This window comes from Astyanax mexicanus, chromosome 2, assembly GCF_023375975.1.
Source record: "Astyanax mexicanus isolate ESR-SI-001 chromosome 2, AstMex3_surface, whole genome shotgun sequence".
NCBI lineage: Eukaryota > Metazoa > Chordata > Actinopteri > Characiformes > Acestrorhamphidae > Astyanax > Astyanax mexicanus.
The window spans coordinates 1,788,332-1,801,570 of record NC_064409.1 but is presented as its reverse complement, the minus strand read 5'-3'; the positions used below and the strand labels follow the sequence as shown (position 1 = coordinate 1,801,570).

The following is a 13,239-nucleotide window of genomic DNA, read 5'->3' as shown; positions in this document are numbered from 1 at the left end:
ATTTTTTATTTATAATTTTTTACTATTTTGTCCCTCATTATTTCTAATTTCTTATTAAATGTTATCAATCCATCAATGTAGATAAAGGTGTAAAAATAAAAGTTGATTGATTGATTGATAAATCATTGCAGCTGTGGTGCACCTTCCATGAGAGACATCTGGTCAGAGGAGCCTGTGAGACGACCTTGAGAGATCTGAACCTTGACTATCTGGATTTATACCTAATTCACTTCCCAATGGGCTTTAAGGTATTATAATGAAGTATACACTCATAACACCCAACATGTGTTACTTATACTGACTCAAGTAGAAATGTAGGTTATCTCTACTTTACTGCAGTAATTATTTTACTTTTTTACACATTTATCTGAACTTTTTACACCTTACATTTAAAAAAAAATATTCTATTTCATTTCAGCTGGTTTTCATTACGGCTGGTTTATACTGTCATACATCACACCTGCCCCCCCCCCCCCCCCCCACCCACACACACACACACACTCCAGCAAGAACATAGCATATATTTACATTGTTCTGTATATAAAATGCATTCATTTTGATATATATGGGCATATATGTAGCTGAAACAGGGAGGAGCCTAGTGCGTCCTAAATTATATTATCAACATTAACATTTTAATATTTTAACATTATAGTCATTATAGCTTTAAGTAAAATGTGTTTGGGGGAGGGGGGGGGGGTGTTTTAGTGCACTATAGGACTCTGTGGGCGTGGCCTAAGCTTTTGTTCTTAATAGCTGTATTTTTTCCCCTTACATTAATTTTACTTTTATACTTAAATTATACTTAAAATAAAAAGAAGTACTTTTACAAAACTTCTACTCTACAGAAGTATTTTATTAAACTCTATTAGTATTTATACTTCTACCTAGAGAGTAATTAATCGGGATACTTTTAATACCTTTGCATGTAAATCCTGATTTCTGGATTTAAATCTGCAGCCTGGAGAAGAGAGTTTCCCTTTTGATGCCGAGGGACAAGTCATTCCAGATAACAGCAACTTTCTGGAGACATGGGAGGTAATTAAATACTCCACAATTACACCATTACTTTCTAATATGTGACTTTTAAAAGTGTTTTTATGTAAAAATAACAGGTGAAAAAAACTTCTCGTGAGCACAAATGTGAAACTAGCGTGCAAAAAAAAAGTTAATTGTGTGGTGCTGTAGCAAATGTTGCTCTCGAACTTTATTTTTCTCCTCTCGGGTGATTTTTTCCTCTCACGCTGTGTGAGTTACCTGCAGCAGAGTTTTTTGCGCTCGAGTTTTGAAAATAGGTGGTTTTGACAGTTTGGGGGTGGGGCTGGGGTCACCTCCTTCAGCGAACACTATTGGCTGATATCTCCAGGGTTTGTGACGGACCGCCTTTTCATTTTTTTACATGTTCCTTTTTTTCGTTATTTGATTTTTTTCCCTATACTTCTTTTTTATTTCTGCATCTGTATATGATTTCCCAAATCTCTAATAATCAGATTGATCAAATATCCTATAGGAAATGGAGAAGCTGGTGGATGCTGGGCTGGTCAAGGCCATTGGTATCTCTAACTTCAATCGAGAGCAGACTGAAGCAATCCTGAACAAACCAGACCTCAAATATAAACCAGCAAACAACCAGGTAACTTTTTCTTACATTATTACACACAGATTGATCTATTTTAAGTGTTTATTTCTTGTCATTATGGTTTACAACCAATGGAAACCCAAAAATCAGTGTCTCAGAAAATTAGAATATTGTAAAAGATCTTAAGATATAAGTACTTTTGGCAGTGTGGGCAGTGTGCCAAATCCTGCTGGAAAATGAAATCTGCATCTCCATAAATGTTGTTTTCAGCAGAGGGAAGCTGTAAGATATGAAGTGCTGTAAGATTTTGTGGGAAAACAAAACTGCACTGACTTTAGACTTGATAATAAAACACAGTGGATCAACACCAGCAGATGACAGACATGTCTCTCCAAACCATCACTGATCATCAGTAAATTTTACATTTCATTTAAAGTAAATCAAGGGATCAGAGTCTGGAGGAAGAGTGGAGAGACACACAGTCCAAACTGCTCGAGGTCTAGTGTGAAGTTTCCACCAATCAGTGGTGGTTTGGATGCATATTTCATTTTTCAGCAGGACTTGGCACACTGCCATAAGTACCAGTTGGTCTTCTATAATATTGTAATTTTCTGATACACTGATTTTTGGGTTTTCATTGTCTGTAAGCTTCATAATCATCAACAATAAAAGAAATAAAAGCTTACAATAGTGTGTAATACATCTATATGATATATGAGTTTCACTTTTTCAAACGATTCACTAAAATAAAGTAACTTTACAGATTGAGTGTCATCCCTATCTGACACAAGTGAAGCTGATCAACTACTGTCAGTCTAAGGGCATCTCCGTGACCGCATACGGTCCTCTGGGATCCCCTGAGAGACCATGGTGAGAAAAATAAAACCTCAATCTTAACAGATTACAGATTAAATAATTAACTCACCCAAAACTGAAAAAATAAATTACAAAATCTATCTCTGAATAGTTCTTAACTCTACTGCATGGTGTCTGTTTTATCAGGGCGAAGGCAGATGAGCAGTCCCTATTGGAGGACCCAAAGATCAAGGCCATAGCTGCTAAATATAATAAGACAACGGCACAGGTATCTTTTATCATCATCATAGATAAGCTAATAATTTTAACTATCATGTAGGAACAGCACATGTTTAAATAAAAATGTAAAGATTTAATGATAAACAGTTGATTCTCATAATTAAAGGAGAAATCAGATGTGAAATAGACTTGGGTTGTAGTGAAACATGATAACATGTACAAACTTCAGGGTTAATACACTTTTTTTTACTAATACATTTCCATGATTTTTTCATGACTTTTCCATGCCTTTAAGGCAAATTTTCATGACCACACCATTTTTTTTTTTTTAATATATAATTTTATTTCTAATTTTTCCCATTTTCTCCCCAGTTTACATAGCCAATTACCCAACCCACTCATTAGGACTCCCCCTATCACTAGTGATGCCTCAACACACCAGGAGGGTTAAAAATACTAGCAAATGCCTCCTCCGATACATGTGAAGTCAGCCACTGCTTCTTTTCAAGCTGTTGCTGATGCGCTTGGAGGAAAGCACAGTGACTCGGTTCTGATACATCAGCTCACAGACACACTGTGCTGCAGACATCACCCTTTAGTGATGTAGGGAGAGAGCGCCATCTACCTACCCGGGGGTTCGAACCTGCGACCTCCCGCTCATAGTGGCAGCGCTTTAGACCGCTGGACCACTCAGCGCCCGACCATACAATTTTTAAAACAGTGCAGACATGGACAATACAACCCAAAATTTATGAAAAACTATAATTGAAATTAATTAGAGTAAGCCTAAAACGAATCTGACACAGAATATTTGATAGTAAAATGTGTGTCAGATCCTTAGAGCTATATTTAAATCGTTTAAATTTCATTTATTGAACACGTCCAGGTAGCTGCACTGTTAAAATAGCAATCCACCAAAGTCAGAGCTCACCTGATCTACTCTTAAAGAGAATGATGAGCAAAAGAGACACTCTGATTGGTTTATTATTTCACGTTACACCCAAAAAAGTAACCACACCCATGATTAACTAAGAGAATAAGTACATTATTTCACACGTTTCGAGACGAGCAAGGTGTACTTTTCCCGTCGTTATGATAGCAAAGACACAATGACACACCTAAATCAATCTGCATGATGCGCAGTTGCTAAATGATAGAACATGATTTGAACATTAGAGAGGATATTAAAGTAGTCTGTCGTATTTAAACCTCAGACGTAAGTTTGGTTTGATCTTGATTCTTGAAGAAAGAAGGTTGTAGAGTCTGGGAAGGGATTCATACCCAAAGGAACATTTTGTAGTTCTATAATAATTGCAGATTGTAGTTCTCAATACACACGCACACACAAACAGAAACACACACACATTCTTGAATGTCTTATTAAAATCTTGCCTCAAACCACATGATATGCTAAATCTGAGAACTTTGTTTCCAGGTTCTAATCCGGTTCCACATTGAGCGGAATGTTTCAGTTATTCCCAAATCTTCCAATCCAGGGAGAATTAAAGAAAATTTTCAGGTAATTGTACTGGATTACATACTACAGTTTAGGTCAAAACCAAAAGGATAAAGCTCTGGAAAAAATGAAGAGAGCACTTCAGTTTCAGAATCAGTTTCTCTGATTTTTATATTTATAGGTTTATGTTTGAATAAAATGCTCAAATAAATGCTCCACATACAAATATTGTCATTTAGAGCATTTATTTACAGAAAATGAGAAATGACTGAAATAAGAAAAAAAAATGCAGAGCTTTCAGACCTCAAATAATGCAAAGAAAACAAGTTCATATTCATAAAGTTTTAAGAGTTCAGAAATCAATATTTGGTGGAATAACCCTGGTTGGTTTTTAATCACAGTTTTTTTTTATGCATCTTGGCATCATGTTCTCCTCCACCAGTCTTACACACTGCTTTTGGATAACTTTATGCTGCTTTACTCCTGGTGTAAAAATTCAAGCAGTTCAGTTTGGTGGTTTGATGGTTTGTGATCATCCATCTTCCTCTTGATTATATTCCAGAGCTGTATATATAATTACCTATGGGCATAATTTATTATTTTAATATATGAAAAACTTCTGAACTATATATATATATCTTCACATATACTTTAAGGATATGCACTACAGCTTATTTAAAAAAATCTTATTTTATGCTACAGGTGTTTGATTTTAAGCTGAATGAGGAGGAAATGAGCACCATTCTCAGCTTCAACAGGAACTGGAGAGCATTTCCAATGGAGTGGTGAGTTAAGACTAATATGACTGCATGTGTTTTTCATTTATTTATATTTTTGTATTTTTAGAAAGTGATCATTTTTAAAGTTAATTATACTTTTACTCTTTTTTCATTTAGGGCTACCAAGCACAAGGACTTTCCACTGAACGCAGAATACTAAAGCTCAGTTATTACACACAGTCAGGACAATGCTTCTGAACTACAATTAAGCTCAAACATCATATATATTAGAAACACTATAATAAAAATTTAATGGTATAATATAATATTTTGTTCATTAGAGATTCTATATTGACTTGATTTAGCTGTAAATGTGATTATTTGTCGCCACTGCAGACGTTGCCCAACTCGTCTTGTGCTTGTTTTTGTAGGTTCAGTTTCGTCAATCTGGCAACCCACATCAGCTTTGCCAGTGGGTGCCAATTTATATAATTTATATATTTTCTGTCATTTAGAACATATAATTCATTCAATTTATTGTTCTTTACACTTTTGCAAAGAAAAATAGTAATATCCTGACAGAAATATTTATTGGAATATTTACACTCTTTTTATGTAGGGGCGTAGATTAACATAACACGTATAGGAGATTTATGGTGGAGAATATAATCATCATATTTAACCTTATGTGGTGCTTGGGAGATATACTGAGATATATACCACGATAATGAAGGTATCAGGAAGGTATAAGATTATCATGGTTTATTTTTTTTCATTTTTAAGTTTTGTACTCAGCCACTGTTTGAGTGAATACAGAACAATAGGGTCATAAAAATAAAAGGAAAAACATTTTATTATTAAAGCTTTTATTTTATTTCTTAACAAATTTCAACACGCTTTTACAGGGAAGCCAATAAACACCTTCAGTGGCATTGCTTTCGAGTCTTTACTCTTACAGATCTCCATCAGATCAGTGTATTTGAGAAAATGCATTTTTTTAATCTGAAGTAAAAAGAAAACACTGCATTTGAAACTTTTAAAAGGTCACTAAACCCCCTGATTTTAGCTGACTCCACTCTTAGCTCAAATTTTAAAAATGCTTAAAAAATGTATGGTGATGTATGGGTTTAGGGGCGGGGCAGGAAGGAGAGTTGATTGGGCTTATTGATTTATTGATCAACATATTGTGATGTGTCTGCATACCAAACTACACAAAAGCATCATCCTCACCTATAGCACAGTTGAACCTGTGGGGGCGCCGCAGAGACAGAAATGACCACAGTAAAAGCGTTTTTTAAAGGTTAGAAAATGCTCATAAACATTTTAAGCAGGACCAGTATGTCTTATTGCATCAATTAAACACATTTCAGATAATAATGGAAAAAATATGAAATATGGTTTAGGGTTTAGTGTCCCCTTAAAGCAGAACACTGGATGAAGCTTTCTTCCGTTTTAGTGTTCAGCATTGAACGGATAGTCTTTGTGCTTCACACTCCTGCAAAACAAACCACACAAGAATAAAACATTATTAACAATAAATAAACAGCTGAATCTATAAATACTTATCTTTAAACATAATAAATACACAGTTAATAAATATAGAAACGGAAAATGACATGGTCAATGTGTGTGGGCACCTCTTTCACATGCTAAAAATTGCTCTAAATGATGTTATTATGTTAGCTGAAAATGCAGATTTCATTTTCCAGCAGGACTTGGCACACTGCCCACACTGACAAAAGTACTAATTGGTCTTATATAATATTCTACACACTCTGTGTGTAATACAGCTTTATAATATGTGAGTTTCACATTTTGAACTGAAATACTGAAATAACTTTTCATTGTATCATTGTAACTTTACAAAGATATTCTATTTTTTTGAGATGCACTAGTAGATGTTCAGGTTCAGACAGAATTGTGGTCATGTAGGATATAAAATATTTTATATTATATATATTTTATATTTAATAAAATATTTTGATACAGTGCTTAAAAACATAAAAAAAGTTCAGGAAAAATAAAAAACAAAGGAAAGGAAAACAAGGGAAACTGGTAAAACTCATGCACTCACCACTGCATGGGACAAACCCTGAAGTTCTTGTTAAAGCCTAAAATTGTCTTCATCTCTTCATCAGTCAGTTTGAAATCAAAGACCTTTGGACAGAAATAAAAACAGGATATAAATGTAATGAGTCTAAATAACTCAATAGACATTTAAATCTTAAAGCTATACACTTTTTATTAAATATTTTACTTGGATATTAGTCCTAGTTTTATGAGATTTTTTTGTGATTATATTATGTAACACTGACGACAAAGTTCAATACCTATTCAATACCTGGATTCAACAAGTTTAACAGTTAAACAGTTTAATTGGCTCCTGAAACTTCTCCGCCTCCTAGACAGGTATGTTTCCTCATGTTAGCGTATGGTGAGAACATGATCCAGTCTTGATTTGACTCAGCTATCAAATATACTTCAATTTAATTGAGCTAAACTGCTGATTAGGCACATTTTAATCTGATATACTGCCCAGATAATATAATGCTATAAACAAATGCGGTCTCTGCTGCTCCATGCTGTTTACACACGCAGTATGTGCAGCGTTCAATTCACACATCTGCAGCTAATCTTAAGTGTTTCTGTGTTAAGCACAGACATATGCATATATGAAGGTGGCCCATATCAGGATATGCATTTTTGGCCATATTGCACAGCCCTATTACTATCACTATGTGTGTGTGTGTGTGTGTTCACTGTGAATGCCAAATTTCACCTGTGTCCAACACAAACAGTGAATGTGATTCTCTTTGCTTACCTGAAAGTTCTCCTGGATGCGTGAGGCAGTGATAGACTTGGGAATCACAATGATGTTCCTCTCAATGTGGAAACGTATTAGAACCTGCAATTTAGGAAAATCTTAAATTCCTCTAGCTTACACTTTTTCTAAAAACACATATATACTGATGGGATGGAAATGTGGCACATTTCCATCTTAGTAGGATTCTGTTGAAAATTGTAGTAGTCTAGTACCTGAGCTGTGGTCTTGTTGTATTTCTGAGCAATAGCCTTAATATTTGGATCATCCAGCAATGAAGGGTCCTCTGGTTTAGCCCTGATGTTAGAAAAGCAAATTATTTTTATTATTTCTGTGTTTTTGCTTCAGACGCGCTTTAAACATCAAGACCATTCAGTTTAATTATAGGAACCCAAAAAAGTCCAAGTAGCTTCACAGTTCACTGGTAGATGTCTGAGGGCCCTGATATTTAAAATGAGACACTGAGAGCTTTCATAGGGGAAGAAATTGCAAAATGATTTCAGTGAAAATGCACGAATATTCTACAGAATTAATTTTGCAATTTGTTCCCCTATCCTACCTATTCACTCACAATCGAGAACTATCTGAAGGTACTGTGTATATAATAAACAGTGTTTTTAAAAAGCAAACTGTGCGATTTCACAATTGTCAGGAAACTCAGAAGTCTACCAAGGAAGTGTGGAGCTACTCTGAGCTTGTTAATGGTGTAAAATCAAAAATAATTCACATTTTATCCCAATTTAGGTGTGCCAAGTAGGGCGAACATATTTGAAGTAAGACTCCGCCTCTTTTTGAGCTGCTGCTGATGCTGTAGCATTGCCGAGTAGCATCACAGCGCTAACGCTCGGAGAAAGGGCAGCGACTCGTTTCTGATACATCAGCTCACAGACGCAGCCTTGTGCTGATCCACATCACCCTAGGAGTGATGAAGGGAAAAGTGCACCATCTACTGTACTGTACCCACCCAGAGAGAGCAAGGCCAACTGTGCTCTCTCAGGGCTCTGGAAGCTGATGGCGAGCTGCATGACCCGGATTTGAACCAGCGATCTCCTGATCATGAATGAATGAATGGATGAATGAGCCCCCAAATATAGCCATTTCTTTGCATGGGTAACACTATGCCCCTATATTGTAAGCCTGTTGGGAGTGTTGGCTGTATTTTCCCTTAACTCAAGGTACAATGTCTATTCAAACTTTATAAAGTATTTCCCTTTAAAATTTAAAATAAGTCTTTATGGTTTATGTGAGTTAAGTGTTTTAGAGAGATTACCCACCATGGACGGTCAGGAGAACCCAGAGGACTGTATGCAGTCACTGAGATTCCCTTAGACAGACAGAAATCAACGAGTTTCTCCTGAGTCAGGTAGGGGTGGCACTCAATCTAAATAAAAAAGAAAAGGACATTCAGATAGTTTTACTTCTATAGTTTAGACTGCATGCTCTGTTTTTTTTGCAATGAAACAAAAAAAATGTTAATTGCAGGACTACAAATCTCTTCATAGACAAAAGGCTGCTATTGTTATTATTAAAGGGCTGTCTGTATTATTTTGTTTCTAAACTAAGTGATAAAGAATATGGATAAAATATTGTGTTTAATAATGATAACAGTGTTCTGGACCACCACCCCTGCTAAACCTTATAATATATTTACTCTAAAAACTTAAAAACTGGGGTGTCGGGTCACTTTTCGCAGGAGTTCTTCTTCTTCTGCCCACGTCACACGTCTTTACGTACTTATGTCACACGTACAGCTTCTAAAAGAGGATCCGGCTCAGTTTTACTGAACGCGAGCGGCTGGTGGAGCAATGGAGACTTCAGAAGAGGAAACTCAGAGCTCAGTAGTTCATTCACTCATAGCAAAACCAAAGAAACACTCTCTCTGACTGAACATAACCTGGATTCGGATTCATCCGCTCTGAAAGGAGACCGCATCACACCCTCCCAGTTAAAAATGATTCTTCTTCCGAATGCTCGGTGCAGTTACCCATTCTCATCAGAGAGGGCCCTAAATCCCCTAAACCACAGAACTTACAGACATCAGCTTTAACTGTTCTATGTAACACATCAATACCAATATTTTTTAACACTGATCTTACCTGGTTGTTTGCAGGTTTGTATTTGAGGCCTGGTTTATTCAGAATGGCCTCAATCTGCTCTCGGTTAAAGTTTGAGATGCCGATGGACTTGACCAGCCCAGCGTCCACCAGCTCCTCCATTCCCTGTATGAGATCAATGCAAATTTATTATAACGTGCTACAGACTCAATGGGCAGCATACACCAACAAGCCAAACAGTACTGCTCTCATAAATGAAGCAAATAACATCATTTCAAACTTATATCAAAGGCTGGGAAACAGTATGTCAGACAACATACTATACTCAGTTCTCTTAATTAATCATTTCTGTGGTTAATTTTGGATGTAACATCAAATAAACCAATCAGAGTGTCTCTTGTTCATCATTCTCTTTAAGAGTAGATCAGGTGAGCTCTGTCTTTGGTGGATTGCTATTGTAACGGTGCAGCTACCTGGACGTGTTCAACAAACTCTTCTCAGCAGAGGAAACTGAGCTGCTGGTTGACGCTGTGAAGGAGCTCCAGCAGCTCATTTACGGGAACAGCAATGTTATTTTATTTACTATTCTGTTTATTGTTGATGTAAAAGTTGGGTTTGTGCTGCTGTGTGTTCATGTGTGTGTAATAAGTGGGGGTGTACGCTCGGCTCGGCACGGCGCCTGTGTTACCGAGATAGCGATGAACGTCTGACTGTTGGCGTCTGTCTAGGTTGTATTCAGTCAGTGGAGCTCCTGTGTTTTCTGTTACCAAGATAAACAAGATAAAACTCCAGAAATGTACCTGAACACACCTCATTTCCAGAACACCACACCCATCAGTGTAGGTATATTCTGAAGATCTGCTGCTGTTTAAACTAGGCAGGAGGAAGGAGTGAAAATATGTTGTTGATGGGGTGTAAGATAGCAATGAGCCATAATGTCTACCTCACCTCCCAGGTATCCAGGAAATTGGTATCATCATTGATTGTTAGGCCTTCATTATCCAGTGGTAACAGTTCTGTTCCAGCCTGTAATGTAATAAAATGTAATAAGCAATATATTCTGTATAATATATATATTTATTTCCTTGACATAGCGCACTGTTCAAAATAAATCATGCTAAAAAGGTCCTTTTCTGGCATCCTTTCCAAACAAGACTTTAATTTTAAGCATATAAACTATTTTAAGATGTTATTTCACATAACAAAAAACAAACTTAACCTTATTATTAACCATATTGTTCAAGTCTAACTGGACATGCACCTGAAAACCACCTGAAAGCCCATTGGCCAGTGAACCAGGTACAGGTCTAGGTAGTCCAGCTGCAGGTCACTTAAGGTCTTCTGACACGCCCCTTTTACTGCAGACTTCTTGTGAAAAGTGCACCAAAGCTGTGGAGAAATAAAGAATTTTTACAGTAGGGGTGGGCAATAAGAAGCAAATTAATAGCAATGTAGAGTGATCTATTTTTTGGGTTAGGGTTAGTGGGCAGTGTGCCAAATCCTGCTGGAAAATGAAATCCAAGAAAAAAGTGCTGTAAGATTGAGTGGGAAAACACTGCACTGACTTTGGACTTGATGGACTTGACACAACACAGTGGATCAACACCAGCAGATGACATGTCTCTCCAAACCATCACTGATAGGTGGAAACTTCACACTAGACCTGGAGCAGTTTGGACTGTGTGTCTCTCCACTCTTCCTCCAGACTCTGCTCCCTTGATTTACTTTAAATGAAATGTAAAATGTACTGATGATCAGTGATGGTTTGGAGAGACATGTCTGTCATCTGCTGGTGTTGATCCACTGTGTTTTATTATCAAGTCTAAAGTCAGTGCAGTTTTGTTTTCCCACAAAATCTTACAGCACTTCATATCTTACAGCTTCCCTCTGCTACTGACAACTTTTATGGAGATGCGGATTTCATTTTCCAGCAGGATTTGGCACACTGCCCACACTGCAAAAAGTACCAAATGGTCTTATATAATATTCAAATTTTCTGAGACACTCATTATTGGGTTTTTTTCATTGACTGTAAGCTTCATAATCATCAAAAATAAAAGAAATAAATGTTAAAATAGATCACTCTGTGTTTAACACATCTAAATAATATAGTAGTTTCACATTTTTAACAGAATAACTGAAATAAAGTAACTTTTCAATTATATATTTTTTGAGATGCACTAGTAGACTGCTTTAAAGAATATTATGATATTCTAATGTACCTTGCTGACAATAAAAAGCTCTTCTCTTTTCACAGCTCCTTCTTTAATCATGGCCTGAATTCCCTCTCCAACCTCCTTCTCATTCTGGTAGACGAACGCTCCATCGATGTGTCTGTAGCCTGCAGAGATAGCAGCTTTCACAGCTTCCGTTACCTTTCCTGGAGCTGACTGAGAGAAAAACAGTAGGTGAGAATACACCATGGGACAGAACACCTATAAAAATGGTGAATTTCTTTGATTTTACCAAATTGAAAACCTCTGGAATATAATCAAGAGGAAGATAGATGATCACAAACCATCAAACCACCAAACTGAACTGCTTGAATTTTTGCACCAGGAGTAAAGCAGCATAAAGTTATCCAAAAGCAGTGTGTAAGACTGGTGGAGGAGAACATGATGCCAAGATGCATGAAAAAAAAACTGTGATTAAAAACTACCAGGATTATTCCACCAAATATTGATTATTTCTGAACTCTTAAAACTTTATGAATATGAACTTGTTTTCTTTGCATTATTTGAGGTCTGAAAGCTCTGAATCTTTTTTGTTATTTCAGTCATTTCTCATTTTCTGTAAATAAATGCTCTAAATGAGAATATTTTTATTTGGAATTTGGGAGAAGTGTTGTCTGTAGTTTATAGAATAAAACAACAATGTTCATTTTACTCAAACATAAACCTGTAAATAGCAAAATCAGAGAAACTGATTCAGAAACTGAAGTGAACTCTCAATTTTTGTCCATGTATATGAGCTGTATATCTGCTAAATCTGGCAGCAGAGTCTAATATTAACCTGTAATATGATCTCCACAGCTTTATTCAGGCCTGAAGTTGTTCTAGAGATGAAACTTCTCTTATTTTAGTTAAACAGTCTCTCTCTACATGATTTTATAACAGATAAAACTCGACTTTTAAAGTTAAAATCAGGGTTTATATTTACCTTCCATGTTCCCAGACCCAGTATAGGCATGTCTGCTCCGGTGCTGAGCTTCACTGAAGTCGCCATGATTCAGAGGATTTAACTAGTTTATTATTATTATAAATATAAAAGTATGGTTATAGATAAAAGCTGCGTCTAACTGCAGATTACTGTATTAAACTACAGCTCGTGCAGCACACACTACGATTCATACATTTGACTCGTGAGTGAATCGTTCTAATGAACCGATTCATAGATTCAGGAGGGGTGGAGACTGACCATATTCAGCTCCTTATACTGTTTTATTAATATACTGATCAATAATCCCGTGTTCAGTCCTGTATCACATCATATCAGCAGTTTATAATCATTTAAATCAATTCATTAGTATATATTTTTTGCAAATTATTTATTAGAATTCTCCTTATTAGATTTCA

General features: G+C 36.1%; 2 protein-coding genes across 5 annotated transcripts in view; one reads left to right on the top strand and one right to left on the bottom strand.

Annotated features, from left to right (window-relative positions):
* Positions 1-5,622, top strand: part of LOC103040561 (aldo-keto reductase family 1 member B1) — a 74,243-nt gene extending 68,621 nt beyond the window's left edge. For 2 of the 4 annotated variants that reach the window (XM_049475029.1, XM_049475021.1), the window contains 8 exons: positions 132-248; positions 961-1,038; positions 1,511-1,633; positions 2,343-2,449; positions 2,582-2,663; positions 4,050-4,133; positions 4,773-4,855; positions 4,967-5,622. In XM_049475029.1, the coding sequence (XP_049330986.1) occupies positions 132-248; positions 961-1,038; positions 1,511-1,633; positions 2,343-2,449; positions 2,582-2,663; positions 4,050-4,133; positions 4,773-4,855; positions 4,967-5,009 (717 nt within the window). In that variant the 3' untranslated portion in view covers positions 5,010-5,622. The remainder of the gene's footprint in view (positions 1-131; positions 249-960; positions 1,039-1,510; positions 1,634-2,342; positions 2,450-2,581; positions 2,664-4,049; positions 4,134-4,772; positions 4,856-4,966) is intronic. The other 2 variants (XM_049475025.1, XM_049475026.1) reach the window with 1 other exon arrangement.
* A 16-nt stretch (positions 5,623-5,638) lies between these two features.
* On the bottom strand, positions 5,639-13,030 carry akr1b1.2 (aldo-keto reductase family 1, member B1 (aldose reductase), tandem duplicate 2). The gene is made up of 10 exons (XM_022671740.2): positions 12,824-13,030; positions 11,887-12,054; positions 10,937-11,053; positions 10,613-10,690; positions 9,707-9,829; positions 8,885-8,991; positions 7,826-7,907; positions 7,611-7,694; positions 6,864-6,946; positions 5,639-6,284 (listed from the first exon to the last, which is right to left on the bottom strand). The coding sequence occupies exons 1-10, from the start codon at positions 12,887-12,889 to the stop codon at positions 6,242-6,244; spliced, it is 951 nt and encodes a 316-aa protein (XP_022527461.2). The 5' UTR covers positions 12,890-13,030; the 3' UTR covers positions 5,639-6,241.
* Positions 13,031-13,239: the final 209 nt, after the last annotated feature.

Bases quoted from the DNA above. Each gene is read 5' to 3' on its own strand.
- akr1b1.2 (XM_022671740.2), bottom strand. From the start codon at position 12,889: ATGGCGACTTCAGTGAAGCTCAGCACCGGAGCAGACATGCCTATACTG. The intron at 11,054-11,886 runs GTACATTAGAAT...ATTTCTCCACAG, and splicing joins AGCTTTTTATTGTCAGCAAG to CTTTGGTGCACTTTTCACAA. The intron at 7,908-8,884 runs GTGGGTAATCTC...TTCTAACATCAG, and splicing joins GGTTCTCCTGACCGTCCATG to GGCTAAACCAGAGGACCCTT.